Consider the following 15,382-nt stretch of genomic DNA (forward strand, 5'->3'; position numbering starts at 1 on the left):
GTTGAATCCAGTGTTGCCAGATGGAGAGAGGTTTCCTGTGGCTTTGAATACATGGCTATTTTTAAGATTGGTGGGAATTTTAAATTTAAAAAAAAAAGATAACTGTACATTTTTATATTAATTTTGAGTATAGGGCAAACCTGAATTTTGGACACAATTTTTCGAAGAAAAAAATATGTCTTACAGTCCATAAAATAAGGTAGTATACATCAAGATATAATTCACTTGTGTAGTTCAATGGCTTAATAGGATGCAGGATTCAAAGTGAAACATACTGTAGTCAATTATGGCATGGTATGTGTGCTTCATTCTTAAACATCTATGGCACCACAATCTTTCATGCCTCTTGATTATCTCTTTTACATAATGTATACTGTCTGATGACCAGGACAATTAATACACACTTGAGGATGTGGAAGGCAAGATGGAGCAGGGGAGTGGGCGGGGGGGGGGGGGGGGGGGGGGAGGGAAGGTACTGCCTTCACAAATTGCTAGAACACATACTTGGATGTTACCTGGTATTCACATCCTGTAACAGTGTACCCATATTCTATTCCTTACAGAATTACAAAAGGTTTGAGGCATTTAAGCACACAAGGTCTGATGCATTTAAGAACACATGAGCCAAAGGATTAACACTGCTAAACAGCCCCTGTTTGGAGTGCCCATGTTCACTAAATCCGAACACATTCAGACCTTGCTGGGATCCTAGAGGAATATTTCAAGATGGAATATACACTGTAGTTTAGCATAAAGTAAGACAAATGTAAATTAAACATACCTCACAGTCCTCTGTGTGAGCTAGACTAGCATTTACTAATTCTGATAATCTTGACAGCAATGTACCATTCTTCACTTCAATGAGATCCTGTATAGAGTAAGTGTCCACCTGGGTATAAATATACGTGGGCTCTCTTCTGAAGCCTTCCTGCAGACTGAATTATCCATTCATTGTGTAATTTTTGCATGCTGCTGCATTACCAAGCTTCACAGTAAAATCAGTTAACTTACCTTTCTGCAAATCTGCATAAAAATACAAAATCCTTCAGGTAAAACAACTGCAACCTCAGTTGTCGGCATTTTTCTAACTGTTTAGCTTTTCTGTACAGGCCAGGATTCAAATCATTAATAACAAACAGTGGATCACCAATCATTTGGTCCAGCAGGCGATATGAAAAAGTTGACACTGGACTCCTGCACAATAAAGAAATATTTAAATCATCATAAAAGAGAACGTCAGCAAAATGAAAATGATTGACTCAACAACAATTTAGCTAATTATGAAGACTTTTCTCATAATGTAATTTAAACATCCATGGAAGATCCAGGATGTAATTTAAAATTTTCAGATATCTATGTTTGCAGTGAAGTTTGTGGTCTCATTTCCCTTGTGTAATAGTTTGTCAACTACCCTACCTTCCAAGAATAAAACAGTTTTTCAGAAATTTAAGATCTTTATTGGCTCTGACAAACCATAGAAAGGCTCACTGAAGAAATGCGACATCTGAGACACACACAAAAAAGGTGGCCAGAGGGGGGGTGGGGGAGTGTACTCAGAACAACAACAGATCAAGGTTCCTAAAGGAGCAAATACCAAGGCAGAAGGACCTAGAATTTCATACCTAAACACAAATGATTCTCTGAGAAGATTGAACAATACTTTGAAGAACTAGTTACCAATATAGATTGACTTCTCAAACAAAACTAAAAGGTCTATTATCCTGCACGGCAGATAATCCAGGGCTCTAAAACCACATACCACAAGAAACTGGCAATTTGTATGTTGTGCAGATTATAAGAATTGTTGAATAAAGAAGTGAAGAACAGAAAATTACATCCAATGTGAGTGTGAAACTAAATCAGCTGTCACCAAACATATCTATGACCATAAAATAAGATGACAATAGCAGCATCATGGTACAGGCGATAAACTTATGGGGCAGTGTAATGAACAAAGAAATCTAGATTGGAGGGGTGGATAATATAATTAACAAGGAAAGGGGAATTAGTTTAAGTGTGGAAATTGTAACACCATTTGCTTAAATTAAGCCAGAAAACATATCAATGCTCTCTCTATGAAGCTATTTATGTTTTCTGTTCACAGGAATACTCTAATGACGCTTTCCTTACTTACAACTTTTTGTAGTGTGAACTCTTGATTTCTATAAGACTGTTTATTCTTTGATGGTGCTGGAAAATAACTATTAGGGTAGTACACAGAGCTGCTAATTGTTCACAGTTTGGCTGGGGTTCAAACAGTAAGAAACTAAACTCATGCTTAGCCCATGAAAAAGACAACTAGGGAAGTTGTCAAAATATTGCGGAATGAAAATGAAAACATTAACCCAGATGCAAAGCAGAAGCTTGGAAATTACTGATCCACCAAGGAATCCTGAAGAACAGCAGAGTTTGATTTATTCACATTTCAGGCATGGCCACTTTACTTACATATTTTGTAAATTGTTATCAAGTCATCCTGTGGTAAAGTTTCCTTCTGTTTCAATAAAATATCTGTTTGACATTTCAAAAATGCTGGAAATCACATGAAATGATGATAGTTTATTGTAGCTCTGATGTCACTGAAATACTCGTGATGATGTCAGAGGGAAAATATTACAATCTGCACGAGTACAACACTGAAAATAATCAATTAGAGACAGTAAGAGTTCTTTCTCATCCTGTCCGGTAAGTCTCCCCTGACTCAAGGTTCTGGGTGACTTTTCTGAACGGTACCCCTTTTCCTACACCTCTCCAGTCCTTTCCGCCCCCCTCTTCCTTCCTCTTCAACCCTTCTGCTAGGAGGAGGAGCCACTGGCTCCAAAACCTTGTAGAAGTTAAACCTGCATGAGTAGGCTGATACAGACTGGTGTACGAAATGGTAATGTACATTGTTATGAACACAGAAAACCAAAAGGCATGGCTAGAACGGAGTTACAGAGCAGTGTGTACTAATAAATGGTATGGCTTGTGACACTGTGGGCACAACACTTCCTCTACTAGCTACGGTCATTGGTACAATCACACTTAAGTAGACACAACGTATGTTGCACTGACCCAAGAAGCTGCTAGAGTTAGCAACACAGAAAGTGAGAATTACAGCAGGGTAAATGCATCTGCACATATAGGAGTATCACACTAGGCAACATCACAGTATCACGACTATAAGCATAAAATCTTTCTGTGCTGTAGCGGTTCCGATTTTGATTTGTGTAATCTACTGCTGTTTCAAAAAAAAGTTGATACATCACTCAAATTTACCTGTGCACCAAACACCCATTGATTGGTTTGTAAACACAGCTAAGGAACAGTGAGAGGTTACATGTAAACTATTTGATAAACTTATAGTGTATTAGTGAGCAAGAAATAGATTCAATCAAGATTCAGACGATAAGTCAATGTGTTAGACATAGAAAGTAATGCTTCAGAAATAAGAGTCAATACAAGAAACCTTATGATTTAATTCTGTGGGTATAGAAGGATAACTAAACTGAACAATGTATAACTATCACTGTGAGTGATGAGATTTTTTCATAAATACTTCAAGCTGAGAAATTCGAGGTGAACTTTTTGAACAGAGGGGGAGATGCACTCCAGAGTAGTATCACTAGTGAACACTAAAAATTCGTTAAAGTTCTTCAGTGGTGATATCAGAAACCGAGCTGCCTAATTCAATGACCAGCAAACTGCCATCTAGAAAGAAATGGATGAAGCAATTACGGCAAGTGTGATCGGCCAAGCGCCCAAGTCTGCAAACAAAGCACAATGACATCTTGGCAACAGACAGATGGTGTCGTACTGGTGACAGAGCAGGGTTTCAAAAGAAAGGTCAGCTACAATGCAACAGTATATATTCAGCTACTGATGCAGCAGAAAAGAGCATCTGAAAGACAAATTCGTGAAAGTCTGAAGCCACTAGGAGAGCTGACCACAGGAGAAAGCTAGTGTGCATAATGTCATTGCTATCCCCACTGCAGCAGACCCACACAAAGCACCAGCATAAATACTACACCATTCTTAATCTATGAGCTGAGTTGCAGTCGTCCTTTGATTCAGAGGAAGCTATGTCAGTTGATGGTCTACAACCTTCTATGGAGTTGCAAGTCTTGCTGGAGGGACTCCAGCAACTGCATGCTGAAGTGCCAACTTCCGGTACATCATTGATGGGATGCAGAGACTACCATCACCCTGCTGGGCAACTGGATACTTGAACAGTGGGGCCAAGAAGCTGTTTGCCATTGTAAGGGGGAGCCACTGTTGCAGCTTGTCCTATTCCCGCAGCCAAGGATGCTGCTGGCAATCTCTGGCTACTAGCTGGAAGGCAAGTCTCAAGGGCATGTCTTTCGCATCAACAACAGTGTTTATGAGACCTGCTCATAGAGCTGTTGTCCACTGCCACCCATCACAGGCTATGCCAGCTATGACGCCTGTGAGGCACCGACTGGGGATGACATAATGGCTGCCAAACGAGCCGTGCTCTATGTGGCAATACTGCCAAGTGGGCGCATGCCTGCTACTGGTGATGATGTCCACACATCACTGTCCCAAATGAGCTGCCAGTGTCCTGGGAAGACAATTCTGTATTTGGGAATAATAAATGTGTGTCTGTGAATAATGTTTTCCTGGTGCTCTTGAGCATAAACAAACCCTTTTTACTGCACCCTGCTCAGCACAACCCTAACAGCTGAGGGTATCTTGGACTGGATCCCTATGGATAAATTAGTAAACCTGAGGAAGTTTTGGTCATGTGTGAAGCCAATAAATGGATCTAAATTGTCCATACAATTTTCTTTGGATCAGTCTTGAACACAGCAGACAGAAGCCAAAACTTCACTTTCACATACAATTACTTGTCCACGAATGGAGGCACTACCGTACCAATGTTTCATGACTGCATATATTCACAAAGGATAGGTACTGAAATGATGAAATTTACTCAATGGGAACAAGACATCAGACCCTCACAGTATTCCAGGTAGGTTTCATATTTAATGCACTGCAGAACTGACCTCCTTTCTAGCTCAGTTCTTTTGAGTGTATCTCATGCAGTGAACAGTCCTGGCCGACTGGAGAAAAGTGCAGGTCACCGTAGCTTTCAAAAAGGATAAAAAATGGATGTACAAAATTACAGATGAACACCACCAACATCTGTCCTCTCGTAGGATCCTACAACATATTCTCTGATACTCTACAAGAGAAATAAGCTCCTTTAAAAGAATTAGCATGTAATTAGTGGACATGAATCACATGAAACACATCTTACTTTATTCACAAATGAAATCATGCAAATAGTAAATGCTGCTTAAATTTATGATGGGCATTTGACAGTGTATGGCACTGTTGCCTAACAACCACAATATGATCTTAGAGAATATATTAACGAACATGTGATTGGACTGATGGCTCTCTGAACAATAGAATCCAATATCTTATACTGAATGGTGAATGTTCAGTAGTAACAAAAGTAATACCACATGAGCCCAAAGGAGGCATACATATACATAAATGATACATACAAGATCCATAAATTATTTATAAGATAGAAGCAAGCAGTGCTATCAGATTGTTTGTTGATGATGCTGATGTCTGTAGGAAATCAGTGTTGTTGTTGGATACTTGTAAGGGCTGAAGAAAAAGTTGGAAGACATTGTCACTAAGTGTAGGGTATTTCAGCTCTCTTTAAACATAGATAAGTGCACAATAACGCCCATTACAAACAGAAAGAACTGTAGAGTATCTGATATTAAGATTAGTGATGAACAGCTGTGAAATGAGACGAATGTGTAAAATGTGTAACAGGCAAGGTGAATTGAAGACTTAAATTTGTTATTACTGGAAATGCTCCAGGGTAATGCAGTGAATCTGCAAAGAAAATAACATACAAGGCAGTAGTTGGGTCAATTCGGAGTACTGCTCCAGCATTTGGAGTCCTTACCAAGCAGACTGTCATTAGGCAATGAGTAAATGAAACAAAATGCAGCTGGGATTTTAACAATTCCTTGGTCCTACTATGTAACTTCATAGGAATACAAGAATAAGACAGAAGAAATTAGGGCAAATGCAGAGACTTTTGGACACTCATTTTTATCTTGCTCAATAAGCACATGCAGTGCACCAAAAGACCACTAATACTGGTGTGAAGTACACTTTGCCACTGAATGCACAGTGGCTGCGTGATATAAATGTGACTGACTTCTTACTTTTTTTTTTCCTAGAGTGCTGTAGTGAATAAAAGAATACAGAGTTTGTTGATAAGCACTCCCATGAAATTAACAAAAAGAGAGTAATAATTAAAGGCAGTATACCATCACACAAGTGTAAATTTCAACAAGAACCTCATGTTAAGGATTAGTACAACTTATATTGGCTGATATATACATATACAGAGGGAAACATTCCACGTGGGAAAAATATATCTAAAAACAATGATGATGTGACTTACCAAACGAAAGTGCTGGCAGGTTGATAGACACACAAACAAACACAAACATACACACAAAATTCAAGCTTTCGCAACCAACGGTTGCTTCATCATTAAGGAGTCATTCCAATCCTGGGAGCAGAAAGACTTACCTTAGGGGGAAAAAAGGACAGGTATACACTTGCACACACACACATATCCATCCGTACATACACAGACACAAGCACACATTTTTAAAGGCAAAGAGTTTGGGCAGAGATGTCAGTCGAGGCGGAAGTACAGAGGCAAAGATGTTGTTGAAAGACAGGTAAGGTATGAGCGGTGGCAAATTGCAATTAGCGGAGATTGAGGCCTGGCGGATAACGAGAAGAGAGGATATATTGAAGAGCAAGTTCCCATCTTCCCACTAACACCAACCTATCCGAACCCTTACCCAGTCTGTTACCCCCGGAAACCATCCTTGTAACCATTGATGCCACTTCCATATACACAAATATTCCGCATGTCCAGGGCCACGCTGCGATGGAGCACTTCCTTTCACGCCGATCACCTGCCACCCTACCTAAAACCTCTTTCCTCATTCCCTTAGCCAGCTTCATCCAGACCCACAACTTCTTCACTTTTGAAGGCCAGACATACCAACAATTAAAGGGATCAGCCATAGGTATCAGGATGGCCACCTCGTACGCCAACCTATTCATGGGTCGCTTAGAGGAAGCCTTCTTGGTTACCCAGGCCTGCCAACCCAAAGTTTGGTACAGATTTATTGATGACATCTTCATGATCTAAACTCACAGTGAAGAAGAACTCCAGAATTTCCTCTCCAACCTCAACTCCTTTGGTTCCATCAGATTCACCTGGTCCTACTCCAAATCCCATGCCACTTTCCTTGACGTTGACCTCCACCTGTCCAATGGCCAGCTTCACACGTCCGTCCACATCAAACCAACAAGCAACAGTACCTCCATTATGACAGCTGCCACCCATTCCATATCAAATGGTCCCTTCCCTACAGCCTAGGTCTTCGTGGCAAACGAATCTGCTCCAGTCCGGAATCACTGGAGCATTACACCAACAACCTGACAACAGCTTTCGCATCCCGCAACTACCCTCCCGACCTGGTACAGAAGCAAATAACCAGAGCCACTTCCTCATCCTCTCAAACCCAGAACCTCCCACAGAAGAACCCCAAAAGTGCCCCACTTGTGACAGTATACTTTCCGGGACTGGATCAGATTCTGAATGTGGCTCTCCAGCAGGGATACGACTTCCTCAAATCCTGCCCAGAAATGAGATCCATCCTTCATGAAATCCTCCCCACTCCACCAAGAGTGTCTTTCCGCCGTCCACCTAACCTTCGTAACCTCTTAGTTCATCCCTATGAATTCCCCAAACCACCTTCCCTACCCTCTGGCTCCTACCCTTGTAACCGCCCCCGATGTAAAACCTGTCCCATGCACCCTCCCACCACCACCTACGCCAGTCCTGTAACCCGGAAGGTGTACACGATCAAAGGCAGAGCCACGTGTGAAAGCACCCACGTGATCTACCAACTGACCTGCCTACACTGTGAATCATTCTATGTGGGAATGACCAGCAACAAACTGTCCATTCGCATGAATGGACACAGGCAGACAGTGTTTGTTGGTAATGAGGATCACCCTGTGGCTAAACATGCCTTGGTGCACGGCCAGCACATCTTGGCACAGTGTTATACCGTCCAGGTTATCTGGATACTTCCCACTAACACCAACCTGTCAGAACTCCGGAGATGGGAAATTGCCCTTCAGTATATCCTCTCTTCTCATTATCCGCCAGGCCTCAATCTCCGCTAATTGCAATTTGCCGCCGCTCATACCTCACCTGTCTTTCAACAACATCTTTGTCTCTGTACTTCCGCCTCGACTGACATCTCTGCCCAAACTCTTTGTCTTTAAATATGTCTGCTTGTGTCTGTATATGTGTGGATGGATATGTGTGTGTGTGCGCGAGTGTATACCCGTCCTTTTTTCCACCTAAGGTGAGTCTTTCCGCTCCCGGGATTGGAATGACTCCTTACCCTCTCCCTTAAAACCCACATCCTTTCGTCTTTCCCTCTCCTTCCTTCTTTCTTGATGAGGCAACAGTTTGTTGCGAAAGCTTGAATTTTATGTGTATGTTTGTGTGTCTGTCGACCTGCCAGCACTTTCATTTGGTAAGTCACATCATCTTTGTTTTTATATATATATATATATATATATATATATATATATATATATATATATATATATATATATATAATAGAGGGAAACATTCCATGTGGGAAAAATATATTTAAAAACAAAGATGATGTGACTTACCATACGAAAGCGCTGGCAGGTCAATAGAAACACAAACAGACACATACATACACACAAAATTCAAGCTTTCGCAACAAACTGTTGCCTCATCAGGAAAGAGGGAAGGAGAGGGAAAGACGAAAGGAAGTGGATTCTTGTGACACTGCCTGCCTGCCATAGTCTTGACACTCTAGCTGCAGTTGTCTGAACTGTAGAATAGTGACAGACATGATCAGTCCTGCAGACAATTGCTTTGTTGCACAGATCTGCAACCACTGTCATTATCCTTGCACAAGAAGTGAGCTATCAACAAACATACCCACACAGAAAATGTGTGGATAGGTCCTCCACAGTCCCTCAGTAACAACTGCTTTCGTCTTTCCCTCTCCTTCCCTCTTTCCTGATGAGGCAACAGTTTGTTGCGAATGCTTGAATTTTGTGTGTATGTATGTGTCTGTCTGTGTTTCTATCGACCTGCCAGCGCTTTCGTATGGTAAGTCACATCATCTTTGTGTGTGTATATATATATATATATATATATATATATATATATATAAAAACAACGATTCTGTAACTTACCAAACGAAAGCATTGGTACGTTGATAGAAACAATAACAAACACAAACAAGCAAACACACACACACACACACACACACACACACATTTCAAGCTTTCGCAACCCATGGTTGCTTCATCAGGAAAGAGGGAAGGAGAGGGAAAGACCATAGGAAGATAAGCAGCCTAGACTAATAGAAAATATCATCTCAGGCTACAGAATAGCAGGCTGAGAAAGGCTATTCAAAGAGGAACAGGTTCAGTAGTTGTTACTGAGGGACTGAGGAGGACCTATCCACACATTTTCTGTGTGGGTATATTTGTTAATAGCTCACTTCTTGTGCAAGGATAATGACAGTGGTTGCAGATCTGTGCAACAAAGCAAATGTCTGCAGGACTGATCATGTCTGTCACTATTCTACAGTTCAGACAACTGCAGCTAGAGTGTCAAGACTATGGCAGGCAGGCAGTGTCACAAGAAGCATTAGCAGTCTGTCGTACTGCCTGTGGCAGCAAGGGGCGCATTTGAACAATGTATAAAGTCCACAAATAGACACAGCCAGCAGGTTAATGTGTTCTGGATACAGTTAAAGGTTTCAATTAGTTTAACAAAACTACTGTGAGGTTATACTAGGAATAAAACAGACAGTAGTGTTTCAGCTGACAATAACTAAATATCCTGAGGCTTATTATCATATTAAGTAATTTTTAAAGTGAAAGAGTAACTCGCTGCAGATACTGAAAATGAAGCTCTCACTTTGAGGATGAAGAAGATACAAACTAATCAAACTGATCAAATAAATGATCAGATGAATGAACAGTTTTTACAAATAAATGGCCATTTTGTTCGGGTAAATGAAAAGATTGACAATTTTGGTACTCAGGTGGGTCACGACAGTTCATGTTTAAAAGGGTGCACAGACTGTTTTGAAAGGAGGAAGACCTATGAGCCAATTAGAAGGAGTGGAGTAGGGGACAGCCAATGGGTTTGAAACGTACAGTGTACAATTTGAACAAGAAATAAAGTAAATACAAAATTTACTGATTATTGGGAGAACATAAATTTGTTTATGAGAGGATATTACACAAGTAAAGCAAAATATGCTACAAAGTGCAGAGGCTATTATGGAAGTAAAAGATAATGTTTACTCCTCATTGGTAAAGAGACAGAAAATAAGGCAACCACAAGGGCATTTGAAGAAGGGAAAGTTAATGGGCAACCAGCAAAAATAACTCAGTTCTGAACTGGGCAGAAGCTTTAAGTCAACTTTAGCATTTATTAAAACACAGATTCAGAACTAGCTGAAATCTTCTGCAGTGAACTTCGAAAAGCCCGAACAGGAACAGAAAAAGGGTTGTACTGAGCTACAGGAACCAAGAACCAAATATGGAAAGGAAATCAAATTATGTGTTAAGAGCAATAAAAACCCTTGTGGGAGTTCCAGAGAAGATTTATATTTGGAAGAAGAGATGGATTTAATACACAAACAGCTTGCAAAGAACAACGGCCTGTACTTTTTGTGAATGTGTTTACAGGAACATTTTCCAAATGATGGAATAGCCACGAACAGACCAATTTGTACTGAGTCATTTAGAGGGTTAAACTACTCAGTAAGACATGCTACATATGGCTGATTTAGTCACCTACGGGCAGTTTGTGATTCCCTTTAAGGACAAGTAATGGTCTGACGGGGCACATAAAATAGAGTAGAACCAAACCAAGTAAATCAACTGGATGTGAATAACTTGGCATCAGCTGTATTAGGTGCAGATACTACCTGTTAGTGACATTTAAAACTTTGTGCTGAACCAGGACTGTAAACCATATTTTCTGCTTATCAGAAGCAGTCGCTTTACCATTAAGGTATCTGTGCATGCCTCGCAGGCCGACCCAAACTTCCACAAGTCATACTGTCTACATCCCTATACCATAGTCCCTTACTTTCAACACTGAATGCTTGCAGATTAATTCTGTATTTCCACATTAGTGAAAATAAGATTATGGGGAATACAGAATTATACATCACAGATAAGTGGGGAGAACAGACACCACATATACATAAATATAAGTATCAAATAGAGATAATGCAGGAGTAGGTTTAATAATGAATAAAAAAAAAATAGTAACACAGGTAGGAGTGCGGGTAAGCTACTACGAACAGCATAGTGAACACACTGTTGTAGCCAAGAGACACAAAGCCCAGGCTTACCACAGTAGTACAAGTTTATATGCCAACTAGCTCCGCAGATGATGAAGAGATTGATGAAATATATGATGTGATAAAAGAAATTATTGAGATAGTGAAGGGAGACAAAAATTTAATAGTCATGGGGGACTGGAATTTGATAGTAGGAAAAGGAAGAGAAGGAAAAGTAGTAGGTGAATATGAAATGGGGATAAGGAATGAAAGAGGAAACGCCTCGCAGAATTTTGCACGGAGCATAACTTAATCATAGCTAACACTTGGTTTAAGAATCATGAATGAAGGTTGTATACGTGAGCGAGGCCTCGAGACACTGGAAGGTTTCACATAGATTATGTAATGGTAAGACAGAGATTTAGGAACCAGGCTTTAAATTGTAAGACATTTCCAGTGGCAGATGTGGACTCTGACCACAATTTATTGGTTATGAACTGTACATTAAAACTGAAGAAACTGCAAAAAGATAGGAATTTAAAGAGATGGGACCTAGATAGACTGACAGAACAACAAGTTCTAGAGAGTTTCAGAGAGATCATTAGGGAATGTTTGACAAGAACAGAGGAAAGAAATACCATAGAAGACGAATGGGTAGCTTTGAGAGATGAAATAGTGAAAGCACGGGAAGAAGTAGTTAAAAAGATGAGGACTAAAAGAAATCCTTGGGTAACAGAAGAGACATTGAATTTAATTGATGAAAGGAGAAAATATAAAAATGCTGCAAATAAAGGAGGCAAAAACGAATACAAATGTCTCAAAAATGAGATCGACAGGAAGTGCTAAATGGCTAAGCAGGGATGGCTATAGGACAATTGTAAGGATGTAGAGGCATATATCACTAGGGGGTAAGATAGATACTGCATACAGGAAAATTAAAGAGACCTTTGGAGAAAAGAGAACCAACTGTATGAATGTCAAAAGCTCTGATGGAAAACCAGTTCTAAGCAAAGAAGGGAAAGCCAAAAGGTGAAAGGAGTATGTAGAGGGTCTATGCAAGGGCAATGTACTTGAGGGCAAAAGTATGGAAATGGAAGAGGATGTAGATGAAGATGAAATGGGAGATATGATACTGCGTGAAGAGTTTGACAGAGCACTGAAAGACCTGAGTCGAAACAAGGTCCCAGGAGTAGACAACATTCCATCAGAACTACTGAAAGCCTTGAGAGAGCCAGTCATGACAAAACTCTACCATCTGGAGAGCAAAATGTATGAGACTGGAAAAATATCCTCAGATTTCAAGAAGAATATAATAATTCCAGTCCCAAACAAAGCAGGTGTTGACAAGTGTGAAAATTACTAAACTATCAGTTTAATAAGTCATGGCTGCAAAATACTAACACGAATCCTTTACAGACGAATTGAAACTGGTAGAAGGTGACCTCAAGGAAGATCAGTTTGGATCCCATAGAAATGTTGGTACACAGGAGGCAATACTGACACTATGACTTATCTCAGAAGATAGATTAAGGAAAGGCAAACTTATGTAAACTTAGAGAAAGCTTTTGACAATGCTGACTGGATTACTCTCTTTCAAGTTCTGAAGGTGGCAGGGGTCAAATATAGGGAGCGAGAGACTATTTACAATTTGTACAGAAACCAGATGGCAATTGTAAGAGTCGAGGGGCACAGAAGGGAAGCAGTGGTTGAGAAGAGAGTGAGACAGTACTGTTGCCTACCCCCGATGTTATTCAATTTGTATATTGAGCAAGTAGTAAAGGAAACACAAGAAAAATTTGGAGTAGGAATTAAAATCCATGGTGAAGAAATAAAAACTTTGAGGTTTGCCGATGATATTGTAATTCTGTCAGAGGACCTGAAAGAAAAGTTGAATAGATTGGACAGTGTCTTGAAAGGAGGATATAAGATGAACATCAACAAAAGCAAAATGAGGATAATGGAATGTAGTCAAATTAAATCAGATGATGCTGAGGGAATTAGATTAGGAAATGAGACATTTAAAGTAGTAGATGAGTTTTGCTATTTGGGGAGCAAAATAACTGATGATGGTCGAAGTAGGGAGGATACAAAATGTAGACTGGCAATGGCAAGGAAAGCCTTTCTGAAGAAGAGAAATTTGCTAACGTCAAGTATAGATTAAAGTGTCAGGAAGTCGTTTCTGAAAGTATTTGTATGGAGTGTAAGCATGTATGGAAGTGAAACATGGACAATAAATAGTTTAGACAAGAAAAGAATAGAAGCTTTTGAAACACGGTGCTACATAAGAATGCTGAAGATCAGATGAGTAGATCACATTAACTAATGAGGAGGTACTAAATAGAAATGGTGAGAAGAGGAATTTGTGGCACAATCTGACTAGAAGGGATCGGGTGGTAGGACAAATTTTGAGGCATCAAGGGATCATGAATTTAGGATTGGAGGAAAGTGTGGAAGGTAAAAATCATAGAGGGAGACCAAGAGATGAATACATTAAGCAGATTCAGAAGGATGTAGGTTGCAGTAGTTACTCAGGGATGAAGAAGCTTGCATACGATAGAGCAGCACGGAGAGCTGCATCAAACCAATCTCTGACTGAAGACCACAACAACAATAACACATCAAAAACAACAACAACAACAACAACAACAACTATGGCTTATCAGCTGCAAGTGAAAAACAACTTGGGCACTATTAGAGAAGTATCTGCTTAATATGAGCATGTCACATGACTTCCATACAAACAAGTGAAAAATTCTAACAGTATATTAAGAAATGAATACATATTAGAAATGAATAGATTACAAATGCAGGCATATGAAATAATAATAGATGTTATTTGCTTTGTTCATCGCAAATCTTCATGGTTTATGATTAATGTATTCATATAATAATTTATTATACATAAACAGGGTGTATACGTGGACAAGGAAAAAAAAATTCTCGGACTTCTCGGTTAAAGATACACTTTCTCTCGGGTGAAAATACACTTTTCTGTGTTAAGTGACAGTATACTTTTCCTCTGAACTGTAAAACTTATCAATCCTTTGAATAGTTATGGTTTTATAAACCAGCACAGAATTTCCCGGCACTTTGGAAAAAGAGAGAGAGAGAGAGAGAGAGAGAGAGAGAGAGAGAGAGAGAGAGAGAGAGAGGAAAAAAACCACTTTCTACTTTCTGGAAAGAACTCTGACGTGCAGTAACACGTACACTGCATATTTTCGTATTACAAAACTATAAATTCTAATTCCACCAAACACCGCATGTTACTTTCCGAGACACTGAAATCAAGATTGTGATGCGCTTTTGTAAGCCAGGCATAGCTTGTGACATGTGATTTCGCTAGCCAATGACAGTGAATATTCAGAGCATAGGACAAGTGATGTAGTCAGTCAATATCAACATCACTGTTGAGTAGCGCGAACACACAAATAGAAAAGTTAATGGCCTACATTAATATACATAGTGTCGCTACAAGAAAAGAAAAGCTTTCACATATAACATTGGTCTCTAAGACTAAGGGGGGTAGGACATCGAAGGGGCCAACTTGGAACAGGACATTTTAATTTCCAGTGTCTATACTTTTACGAATAAATTCATAAAATTTAGTCAGCATGACGTGGAAGGATCCAGGATACACATTCATACCAGTGGAAGTTAAGAAACATGACAAAATAATTTTTTTTACATGTGAAATTTCATCATTGTTTCACTTAATATTGGCTGCATTTGTCACTATAGGTACACTTTTCTTCATAAGCAAGAGAAATTCTTCAATGAATTTTGCACAGTATACAAACCATACTTGCAGGTGTATGAAACTCTAGAATTTATTTAATTTATGAAAAAATAAATGAGCTTTTACATTTTCAACTTCATGTTTAGAAAAAGCTCAAATTTTATAGTTAATTATCTCAATTTTTACCACAGTGTTTAACAGATTTGGAAGATTCTGG

General features: G+C 39.5%; 1 protein-coding gene across 2 annotated transcripts in view; it reads right to left on the minus strand.

The window, feature by feature from the left end:
- LOC124590873 (run domain Beclin-1-interacting and cysteine-rich domain-containing protein) overlaps positions 1-15,382 on the minus strand; it is a 209,883-nt gene that overhangs the window by 4,268 nt on the left and 190,233 nt on the right. For both annotated transcript variants that reach the window (XM_047131682.1, XM_047131681.1), the window contains exons 11-12: positions 1,012-1,194; positions 782-935 (exon numbers count right to left, since the gene is read on the minus strand). In XM_047131682.1, coding sequence (XP_046987638.1) covers positions 782-935; positions 1,012-1,194 — 337 coding nt within the window. The remainder of the gene's footprint in view (positions 1-781; positions 936-1,011; positions 1,195-15,382) is intronic.

The sequence above is a fragment of the Schistocerca americana genome, chromosome 2 (genome assembly GCF_021461395.2).
Source record: "Schistocerca americana isolate TAMUIC-IGC-003095 chromosome 2, iqSchAmer2.1, whole genome shotgun sequence".
Lineage (NCBI taxonomy): Eukaryota > Metazoa > Arthropoda > Insecta > Orthoptera > Acrididae > Schistocerca > Schistocerca americana.